The 12,040-nt window shown below is 42.0% G+C and overlaps 1 protein-coding gene across 1 annotated transcript; it reads left to right on the forward strand.

Annotated features, from left to right (window-relative positions):
- Positions 1–2,483: 2,483 nt before the first annotated feature.
- Positions 2,484–5,382, forward strand: CCDC89 (coiled-coil domain containing 89). Its single transcript, XM_059187531.1, has one exon. The coding sequence runs from the start codon at positions 2,928–2,930 to the stop codon at positions 4,038–4,040; it is 1,113 nt and encodes a 370-aa protein (XP_059043514.1). The 5' UTR covers positions 2,484–2,927; the 3' UTR covers positions 4,041–5,382.
- Positions 5,383–12,040: the final 6,658 nt, after the last annotated feature.

A 12,040-nucleotide genomic window follows, 5' to 3' on the forward strand; every position in this document is an offset into this window, starting at 1 on the left:
TCAGGTCATGATCTCAGGGTCCTGGGATTGAGCCCTGAATCGGGCTCTCTGCTCAGCAGGGAGCCTGCTTCCTCCTCTTTCTCTGCCTGCCTCTCTGCCTACTTGTGATCTCTCTCTCTCTCTCTCTCTCTCTGTGTGTCAAATAAATAAATAAAATATTTAAATAAAATAATTTTAACATTTAATGTAAAATATTTTTAGTGTGGAAAATCTGTTTAATCAACAAGTATCATCGAGCATCCACCACGCGTAAAGGACATAGAAAGGTGGAGAGAGAGGAGAAAACATCCAGAAGCTCATCCCTCAAGAAACAACTGCTGTTAACACTTTCAGTACTTTTCCTGTTATCTTTTTCTTTTCTTAGGAAATATGCTCTGTGAATTCACTTTAGCACATCAGACAACCGTACGTGGTAATCAGCAAATAATACATTCAATATATGTGAGACCCTTTATGCTTAAATGAAGAGGACTGTTCTAATTTTATAGTCACTTGTCTCTTCTTTACAAGTTTCATTTTAGTATATGAGCTTGAAATTTAAGGAAAAGAAGAGAAATGAGGGGAAAATACAGGTAAGTTTAATCATATTTTTGAAGTCTTTGGAATCCACTTTCATAAAACTTCAATATCCTATAATTTCAGAAGTTATTAAAATTTAAGTTCAAAAAATTTCCCCAGTCTTCCAACATCACTTTCCTTTTGTAGACATGAGACCCTGATCTTTGAGACCAAAGCGAAAACCTGAAACTTTTCTGATCTGTTTTGCTTCCAGTGAAATCTGAGGCATTGAAAATCCACCCAACATCTGTAATGACACCCAGACTTCTTCCTTTTCATCATGACTTGAGAGACTAAGTCTGAACATCAGAAACAGTGCCTGTCGGAACAGTCAACTTTTCATTCTGTGCTTAAGTTTTCCCAGCATTTAAGATCATTCTGAATTTTAAATTTTTTACCTTTTTTCAGTTCTCTTTTCAGCATAAAATTACATTCCATTGCCATTAAATTCCTTATAAACATGATAATGTTTAGCGGCTGCATAATATTCTAAGAAAATATAATTTCTTAACATTGTCTCTTTTTTGGACATTTAGGTTTCCAGCTTTTAGTTGTTATAAACCAAAGTGCCATGAAAAGCTTTGAGCAACATTTTTTCTTTTGGATTATTTCCTAAACAAAACTCTTCCCCAGAAGGGCAACCATTAGTTCAAAAGGCATAAACATGTTTCAAGTCCTGAATACCTACTGTCAACTCACTTTCACTAAGTATGAGAGAGCACCTATTTTGCTGTACGGTCGTCAGTCCTGGGTAGTTTTAAAATAGGGGGAAATTTTTGACTGGACTGGTAGATGAAATATCTAATTTTAACTTCTATTTCTCCGATCACTGATAGCACTCAATACTTGGCCATTTCCATCCTCTTACCTGTGAACTTAATTGTTCATTTCTCTTTTACGATGTTAATGCTTTATGGATTTGTTCAGGCTCTCTACAAAAATATAAATCTATTGTCTGTTATCTTTATGGTGGGTATTTTTCCCAGTTTGAAATTCAGCACATGTTTAAAGTGCCAGGCACTGGTCAAGAATCCAGGATGGCCCAGACGCAGCTCCTGCCCTTAATGATCTCAGGGCTTAATAAAGGGAGGCAGGCAGGTGACCACGCAGTACAATAAGGCTTTCCCAGTTTCCATTAAAAATGTGAGCAGTCTACAGCAGATGCACCCAAAGTGAGCGGTCAGTTCTCATGTAAATGCAGGGAAAGGCTTTACAGAGAAGATGATTCTGAGTATTGATGCTAAGTAAATTAGTGCAGCAACAAGGGACAAGGGGGGGAAAGGCATTCCAGGCAGAGAGAATGCCTCGGAGGAGAAAGCGCTGGTCCCTTCGGGGAACTTCAGTAGTTGGGTTGGACTAAGGCGTAAAATGTCAGGTCCTGAGACATAAGAGGCTGGAGAGACGTCAGAGCTCACAATTTCAAAAAGTGAAAATAACTTGAGCTGTTCAGCAAAGTCAAATTAAGCTTTTCCTTACTCATCTTTTACATAATGTTTAAGCTGAGAAAGTCCCTTCTGACCCAGGGTTTTTATGCTTACCTTAATTTTCTTCTAGTTTCCATTTTTTAATACTTTAATTTTATTTTACTCGTGACATGTAACTGTTTAATACCTCCAGAATTGACCTTGGTATATGACCGTAAGCCTCATTTGGATCTTTTTTCCGTTGTAATGTTTATCACATCTTTGCTGTTCGTTAAGCTTCTTTCTGTAACCTTATTTGGCTAATGGGTAAAAACAGGGAATGCTACATATCTAATAAGAGGTATTCCAAGCCGAGGACCATGGGAAGGGAAACGAAAGAAATTTCGTTGGGGTTTGCTCTTTTACTGAGCTGTGTTGAACACTGCAGGTACAACTCACAAAGCCCTTAGGATCCTGACTCCCCCGGGTAGAGCTGCTGTTTTGTTTTTATAGATTGCAGATTTTTAAGGAGCAAACGTGCTTCCACACGACAGTTGGAGTGGGGAGAGGGAGAAAAAATACGTCCCCGCAGCTTAATTTGTTTACTCCTCCCAGAAATTAGGTAGAGTCGGGTTTTCTTCCCCCGAGGCTGTGTGGAAACCCAGTGGGGTTGGCATATCCTCTCCGTCCAGTACAGGCAAGATCCCGGGCTGGAGTTGAGAGCTGAGAGCTGTGATTGGTGATTTTTTGAAAAGGCAAGCATAACCCGACTGGATTGGTTCTGGACTCCCCCAGACCCCCCTGTTACTTCACAGCAGTCTGGAGACCTGCCCACCAATCACAGGGCTCCTTACTGGAAAAAACAACTGCTGGAGCGTGCTGGGAGTCCCTAGCAACACCCTGAGAATTTTGAATCTGACAGGGAAGGAGTGTGCAGTCAGCCGATGGTGGAGGAGAGCAGCGTCTATGCCTCAGGAAGAGGAGCCTCTCAACATGGATCCTCCAGCCCCGGAAGAGCCCTTAGAGGAGCAAACCAAAAAACTAGAAAAGCAGGAAGAGGAGATGGACTTTAAGGAACTGGATGGTCTCAGGGACGCTTTGGCAAACCTCCGGGGTCTGTCCGAGGAGGAGAAGAGCGAGAAGGCGATGCTTTGCTCCCGCATCCAAGAGCAGTCCCAGCTCATCTGCATCCTGAAGCGGAGGTCAGACGAGGCCCTGGAGCGCTGCCAGATCCTGGAGCTGCTCAACACAGAGCTGGAGGAGAAGATGGTGCTGGAGGCTGAGAAGCTGAAGGCCAAGAGCGCGCACGCCCAGCAGCTGGAGGAACGCTTTATGACCTTGGCAGCCAACCACGAGTTGATGATCCGCTTCAAGGACGAACACAAGAGTCAGAACGTGAAGCTCAGGGAGGAGAATGAGAAGCTGAGGCTGGAGAACAGCAACCTCTTCAGCCAGGCTCTGAAGGACCAGGAGGCCAAAGTGTCGCAGCTCACCGCGCGGAGCGAGGCCCTGTCCAAGGACCTGGAGACGGTGAAACAGAGATGCGCTCAGGAGGCCCACCAGGCGCAAACCAGAGAGAAGGAGCTGCTGGAGCTGCAGAGCCAGCGGGCCGGCGCCCACACCAAGGAGGTGGAGCAGCTGCGCAGCCAGCTGCAGAGCCTCAAGCAGAAGCACCGGCAGGCTGTGGAGCAGCTGGCCAAGGCCGAGCAGGCGCACGGCAGCCTGAACCAGGAGCTGCAGGCCAGGCTGCAGACAGTCACTCGCGAGAAAGATGAGCTGTTGCAGCTGGCCATGGAGAGAGGCCGGGTGCTTCAGAACAAGCAAGCAGAGATCCGGCAGCTCGAGGAGAAGCTGGAGACAGCCGAAGTGGCCCGGAGGCATGCCCTGGAGAGGTTCGAACAAGAGGCAGTGGCCGTGGACAGTAACTTGAGAGTCCGAGAACTTCAGCGCAGGGTCGACGGGATCCAGAAGGCCTATGATGAACTCAGGCTGCAGTCTGAAGCCTTCAAAAAGCACAGCCTGGATCTTTTAAGCAAGGAGAGAGAGCTCAATGCCAAACTCCGCCATCTCTTTCCATAGGAAGCTTCTGTTTCCTATTTCCTCTAATTTAGAATTTAACTTTGTGCCTTAGCATTATGACAAGAGTAAAGTTGGTTTTCCATTTATTATACTTTTAAGCACAAAAGAGAATTCAAAGAAAAGCTATTTTACTGTGGTGATGTGGTTGTTAACTGTTGTAAGGCTAGCACTAACTTTCAGCCCTACCACCTAAAATACACACGGCATACCAGGTGTCTTTCTGTGCCTTGGAATTCCTCCTAAGTTTGCTATCATTAACTCCATCTTCCCCATAATTTATTCATTCTCAATCCCAGATATCTTCAGATAGCCCGAGACTTTAAATTAGCAGCTCCTGTGGACTTAAATCTTAAAAGTGCAAGGAGATGTACTATTGTGAAAACAGTTTTGCATAGTTCCCCCTTGTAGCTAGGCAGGTCTGTAGTCTCCCTTAGTTGAAAATAGAAACTCTGTTTAATAGCATAGAGAGCTTGCAGAAGAAAGTGTCCAATTTTGCAACTGACAAACAATTGCTTGCTTCACCTGCTTTACAGCAGTATCCTTTTGATTTTTATTTTACTTGTACTAGCTTGGAAAAACAAAGATTGAAATCATTAAATTTTTCACCAAAATGGGCAAACTTTATTACAGTCATTCTATATGAGCAGTAAGATTCAAATAAGTGAAATCATCCAGTGTTTATGTTTCCTGCAAGCTTAGATCACATTCCATTTTCTTGCTTTTTTTTTTCCTTAATAAAAACAGGATTTAGTGGTGCAAGTATGCAAGTATCAGTATGCATAATATGCTAATAGGCAAAAGGCCCCAATTTAGGGTAACAAGTCAGAGCAGACCAGCTATGATACATAAAGCAACACATAGTGATTGTTTTGTTTCTATTAGCATTATTTCCTTGCAATTACCTTTTCCTTTTTAATTTTTTAAAACTTCCTTATTTAAAAAAACATCTAAATGAAATATATATGTATAATTACAGCATGGTTTGTAGGAATACCTAAATATCTAGCTATTTAAAAACATTATAGTTATTACATCTATTTATAGAAAGTTTTTAAAGAGGCAATTATAAAAAACACTTTATGCTTCCTTATTTCTGTATTTTTAGTCAATACATAAACATTATAAATATCTCTCAAAATAGATTGTAATTCTGTATTTTTCTTACCCATTTGGTGCCAAGGGTCCCAAGAGTTACCTAATAATTTGGATGTATTAACTATACTTGGTATCTTTTTGATAAACAATTTTTGAGGGTTACTCTACCTCGGGCAGTTTTTTAAACCTATTTTCTCACAGTCCTATTAAGATTGTGGTATTAAATACAAATTCCAAGAAACCATGATTTTGGCTCAAAAAGACTATTTACTTCCTCTTACACATTCAAGAATCAGAATATAGGAGCTAATTAAATAAGTTATCCTTTATTGGGGTCATACTATTTATCATTGTGCTAAAGCAGTTTGGATGGCTTGTTTACTTATTTAATCTGTAGGGCCATGTGAGAAGGTAATTATGTTTACTTCTGTCGCAAAGAAGAGGAAACTGGGATTCAGTAATTTTTCCAAGGCCATTTGATCCCTGGGGGTGCTGGGATTTTGATGACAACATCCCACTGAGATTCCTTGACTATTTACAGAGTGCCAAGCTCAGGGTTTAGGCACTAAGAAGCAGCATGAAGAAGCACTTTTTCTACCCTGGCAGAGCTCCCACACTAGTCTAGGAGCAAAAAAACCAAGTACATACAATGTGCTATGTCTTACTGAAGGTGTTACCAGATCGCGGTAGGTAACACACACACACACACACACACACAGCAGTTGACTCGCCCTGGGGTAAAGATCAGGAAGGTAAAGAGGATTAATTGGCAGGGATGACTAACACAGGAGTTGATATGTAAGTCGGTTCTTAAATAACTAGAATTTCATCCGTGTAGAAAGGGAAAAGTCTCATCTACACGATGAGACAGCATCGTGTAGAAAGTCCATGGTGTTAATTTTTAAAAATGTACAGGATATTTGTGGACATAATAGGTAGTTGGGAGGAGGTTCGGAGAAACATCATCTACAGATAAGACTAGAAGATTAAGTTGTGGACAGAACACAGGGAGCCTCAAAGGCTACGCAGACCCCTTATAGTGGAGGGTGAAAAGGAAGAGAGGGGCAAGCGTACAAACGCAGCCACAGAAGCCCTCCTTTCCCCAGCCGGGTTTGGGCCGCTTCGCCTGTGGTCTGGTGCGCATGCGTGCCTGGTGGGCATGTGTGCATAGAGAATCCTTGCCTTTATCCCATCATTGCCCCCAACCCTTTCTGCCTGTCCAAGCTCCACCCACTGGGCCCAACCCGTGTCTGGAGGTGGGGTAGTTCGCCCAGATTTTACGCCCAACCTCCGTGGAGGAGGCCTCTCCTGGGCAGAGACAAGGTGGGTCTTATAAGCGGGCTAAGAGCAGTTTGGGCAACGAATCTTGACGTCCTCGTACTGAAATGTGGTCTAGTGGAGGATTTAGCCCATGGTACTTTCTTTAGATGGGGAAAGGTGTATCTGGAAGAGTGTGGGGGTAGGTAAGGTAGGGGGACACGGGCATGTGTCCCCTAAAACGTGGGCACAAAGGCATAGTGTCAGGTGCCCGGGTCTGAGGACAGTCCTGTTCAGTCATGCTAAGGCTTTTGTATTAGGTTGTATGACATGAAATTGCCACTCTGTGGGTTATAAATGATTAGATAGTGACTGTTTTGTGATGTTCACTCTAATACCCCTTTGAAAGATATTAAAAGGATAGGATAGTGGCTAATGAGAAGATGGATGCCTACAGAATTGATGGAGGAGACTGATGTGGAGAACAAAGATAAAAGAAATGTAGGAAAAATTAAATTTCCTTACAACTTAGAACCCATTGACAAGTACTTGGGATAGGCATAATAACTTTCTTCCAGGAATTCAACTGCCTCAAAACTTTGCTGAAGGCAGAAGGTAACCTTAGCTTGACAGTAGTCCGACCTCCAGGATCCTATAAGTCTTTAACATATAAAAATCCCTTTGGAAACCTCCTTTATATCTACACTGCCCTTTGCCCATGCCAGGATATATGTTAGCAATCATCCTCTAAGCATATGGTCCACTGATAAATATCTGAAGGGTCTCATGATTAAGGTTTTACTAGACAGTAGTGAATGACATTATCCTAGGGGTAGCTAGCTCCTCGGGGTCCTGGAAGCCTTGCTTCCAAATTCCTTGGAGACTTAAGCTATCTCTAACGCACTCCAAACTTACAAGTATATAATCAGTCTCTTATCATGATCTCAGTGCAGCTTTTTGCCCATGGTCCTGTCTCATGCTTTAATAAAACCACATATTTTTGCACCAAAAACATCTCAAGAATCCTTTTTTTTTTTTTTTAATTTATTTATTTGACAGAGAGAGATCAACAAGTAGACATAGAGGCAGACAGAGAGAGAAGCAGGTTCCCCACCGAGCAGAGAGCCTGATGCGGGACTCGATCCCAGGACCCTGAGATCATGACCTGAGTTGAAGGCAGCAGTTTAACCCACTGAGTCACCCAGGCGCCCTCAAGAATCCTTTCTTAACCTTTAGTTTCTGAACCCTAATATTTCACATCAGAGCCCACAATACAGAATAGAAAGTAAGAGGATTGTGAACCTATCATGTGTCAAGTGCTTTTCATTTCAGCCATATTCCAACACCAGAAGGGAGGTTCATTTATCACTGTTTTAGAGATGAGAAAAGTGAGACTCAGGAAAGTGACTTGCTCAAAAACCAGAAGGCTTTGGTGGGGGCAGAGGGGGCAGGGACAGGAGAAAGGTTTGAACTCAAGCTCCTCCGGCAGGCTCAGCTTCATAGGTGTGTCACCTGCATAGAGGCCCCACATTTGGTTAAATGCTCTGCTGTCAGTGTCTTGAGATTGTTTTTGTTGTTGTTGTTGTTGTTGTTTTTAGAGAGAGTGAGCGGGACTAGGGGTAGTTGAGGGGTAGATCGAGGGAGAGAGGCTTCAACTGACTGGACACCCACCGAGAGCCCGACTTGTGGCTCAGTCTCACAACTCTGAGATCATGATCTGAGCCAAATCAAGAGTTGGATGCTTAACCGACTGAGCCATCCAGGTGCCCCAAGATTCCTAATAATTGTGACAAGGAGTTCCACGTTCTTCTTTTGTGCTGGGCACTGCAAATTATGTGGTTGGGCCTGTTTTCTGGCTCAAAAGTCCATGCTTTCTCCCACTATACAGACTACCTTCTAAATGGCCACAAAAAAGCATTATTGTTTTCCCCCTCTGTGCTCCACAGCACTTTGCATTCCACTGTCTCAGTGCTTATCTTGTTTTAATCTGTGACCCACAGATTTGGGGATGAGTGACAAGTGTAGTTATTGTGGTATGCTGATGTATAAAATGATGCTTATCACTGGAACAAATTTAATAAAAGTAAAAAGTCGCCACCTCTAGACTACTGCCCTTGAGGGGAAATTTGAAAAACAACAAAACTCTTTTCCAAAGCAGACCTGTAACCCTGGTAAATTTTTTCTGCAACATCCACAACAAGTAACCCTGAAGTGAAAGTCAGCAGGACAGAGACTCTAAAAACAAATAGTGTGTGAATAGTGCTGTGTAGATAGTGTGATCTTTTGTGTTATGTTTTTGTAATCTCAGTGTGCCTCTAAGGAACTTCTTTAGTTAAAAAACAAAACAAAACAAACAAAAAAACCATGGTGAAAAGGGCTAGAAAAGGAAGGAGAGCTATAGAAAAGGTGAACGGGCTGATGTTTTCATACTCACTCTGCTTCCATTAGGGAATATTCATTCAGGTTAATTTGTTTTTAGTAAGGTATTAATAAAAAATTTATTTCTTCCCAACTCCACTATATAAAACAGCTATTTATTTATTTATTTATTTATAGGCTCCACACCCAGCATGGAGCCCAATGAGGGGCTTGAATTCATGATACTGAGATCAAAAGTTTGATGCTCACCAGACTGAGCCACCCAGGCACCCCAGGTTAAGTAGTTCTTTAAAGAACATTGAAGGCGTACCTGCCTGGGCACTTGCTGTTCTATACAGGCCTTGTTGACCCAGATACCTCTGGGTGGAAGGAGATGCCTATTGGGTAAGCCATTGACAGTGCTGTTGCACTACATCTACTGAGATTAACAGAACCTTATCAAGCAGGGAGTCTTTTTTTTTTTTTTTTTTATCTTGGTCTCCTAAAAAAAGTTGGAATTTTGGGGAGGTGGCCAAGAATTGGCTTTTCTAATCATGTGCCCATCTCCCTAAGGAGAAGCTCAATTTTATTTTCTAAACACTAAAAACATCTGATTAAATTTAAGGGCCTAAGGCTGTACAGATGAGTCTTGCTACGTGATGCAGTTCTCTCTAAGCCTTCTGTTTATTTCACTTTGAAAAAATTAATCCAAGAAAACTTTTCCCTTGGACAGATCTCCCTGGTCGTTCATTACACATTCAACTAACCACAGTGCCGCCTTCCTCAACCACCTCACTCCTCAGTTCTACAAAGGGACTCATCTTAGCTATTTGCCAGATTGTGCCTATTGAATGCTCTAATCCTCTCCTATTTGTATTAGTTTAAAATAATCTTCTCTTTCATGTTTGAGATTGTTCATTATAGCATTGTTTGTAATAGCAAAATATTGGAAACAGCTTAAATACCATCAATAAAGCACTGGTTAAATAAACTGTGGGCCCTTTATACTAGAGAATATATTGCAAATGTATTTTTTTAATAAAAGAAAACAGGGGCGCCTGGGTGGCTCAGTGGGTTATAGCCTCTGCCTTTGGCTCAGGTCATGATCCCAGGGTCCCAGAATCGAGCCTCACATTGGGCTCTCTGCTCAGCAGGGAGCCTTCTTCCCCCTCTTTCTCTGCTTGCCTCTCTGCCTACTTGTGATCTCTGTCTGTCAAATAAATAAATAAAATCTTAAAAAAAAAAAAAAAAAAAAAAAAAAAAAAAAAAAAAAAACAAGGGGCGCCTGGGTGGCTCAGTGGGTTAAGCCTCTGCCTTCAGCTCAGGTCATGATCCCAGTGTTCTGGGATTGAGCCCCGCATCAGGCTCTCTGCTCAGCAGGGAGCCTGCTTCCCCCCACCTTCTGCCTCTCTGCCTACTTGTGATCTTTCTCTCTCTGTCAAATAAATAAATAAAATCTTTAAAAAAAAAAAAAAAGGAAAAGGAAAGCTCTTTGTATATGGATATGAAAATATCTCCAGGATACAAGTAGGGAAAAAAACCAAACAGGGTACAGAATAATACCTGTAGCAACCTGTAGCATACTGTCTTCCACATAAGAGGAAAAGAGGAATAAGAATGCAAACATAGGGGCGCCTGGGTGGCTCAGTGGTTTTAAGTCTCTGCCTTCAGCTCAGGTCGTGATCTCAGGGTCCTGGGATCGAGCCCCACATTGGGCTCTCTACTCAGCAGGGAGCCTGCTTCCCCTTCTCTCTCTGCCTGCCTCTCTGCCTACTTGTGATCTCTCTCTGTCTATCAAATAAATAAATAAATAAATATCTTAAAAAAAAAAAGAATGCAAACATATATTTAATTCCTTGTGCTTAAATACATATTGAAAATAATAAATACTAATAAAAGTGGTTATTAGTAGTATGGAGGGGTATGGGGACTGAAATGGTGAGGTATAGGACTGGGAAGGAAACTCAGTATATACCTCAGTATATACCGTTTTATGTCATTTGACTTTTTTTTTTTTTTTAAGATTTTATTTATTTATTTGACAGAGAGAGATCACAAGTAGGCAGAGAGGCAGGCAGAGAGAGAGAGAAGGAAGCAGGCTCCCTGCTGAGCAGAGAGCCCGATGCGGGACTCGATCTCAGGACCCTGAGATCATGACCTGAGCCGAAGGCAGCGGCTTAACCCACTGAGCCACCCAGGCGCCCCGACTTTTTTTTTTTAAACATGTATTATTTGTTTCAGGGTACGGGTCTATGATTCATCAGTCTTACACAATTCACAGTGCTCACCATAGCTCATACCCTCCCCAGTCCCCATCACCAGCAAACTTTAATTTGTTTCCTGAGATTAAGGGTCTCTTATGGGTTTTCTCCCTCTCTGGTTTTGTCTTATTTCATTTTTCTTTCCCCTCCCCTAGGATCCTCTGTCTTGTTATTCAAATTCCTTATATCAGTGATATGATACATGCATCATATGATAATTGTCTCTCTCAGACTTATTTCACTTAGCATAATACCCTCTAGTTCCATCCACATCATTGCAAATGGCAAGATTTCAATTGTTTTGATGGCTGTGTAATATCCCATTGTATATTTATACCACATCTTCTTTATCCATTCATCTGCTAATGGACATCTAGGCTCTTACCACAGGTTAGTTTGTGGACATTATTGCTATAAACATTCGGGTGCATGTGCCCCTTCGGATCACTACATTTGTATCTTTAGGGTAAATACCCAGTAGTGCGATTGCTGGGTCATAGGGTAGCTCTATTTTCAACTTTCTGAGGAACCTCCATGCTGTTTTCCAGGGTGGCTGCACCAGCTTGCTTCCCACCAACAGTGTAGGAGGGTTCGTTCCCCTTTATCCACATCCTCACCAACATCTGTCGTTTCCTGACTTGTTAATTTTAGCCATTTCGACTGGTATGGGGTGGTATCTCATTGTGGTTTTGATTTGTATTTCCCTGTATATCATTTGACTTTTAAGCCATCTGAATGTATTACCTATTCAAAAAGACAACATAATTAAAAACAAAGAATCTTCCATTTTAACTGTTTAACTTCCTAGTAAGCTCTGTTTCTGTGTAGATGACATAGAAGGCCTGCAGATTTTTCTCTCTCCAAGAGTTAAGTAGACAAAACATATTTTATATAGAGCCAAATATGGCCTGACAGATTTAGGTCAGGCCATTCAATTGAAAGCTGCTGCACTCATAAATGTTCAACAACATATGGCTAATAACAATTTCTTTTCCCCCCCGAATGCCATCTAAAGATGACTATTTCTCT

The sequence above is a fragment of the Mustela lutreola genome, chromosome 1 (assembly GCF_030435805.1).
Source record: "Mustela lutreola isolate mMusLut2 chromosome 1, mMusLut2.pri, whole genome shotgun sequence".
NCBI classification, from domain to species: Eukaryota; Metazoa; Chordata; class Mammalia; order Carnivora; family Mustelidae; genus Mustela; species Mustela lutreola.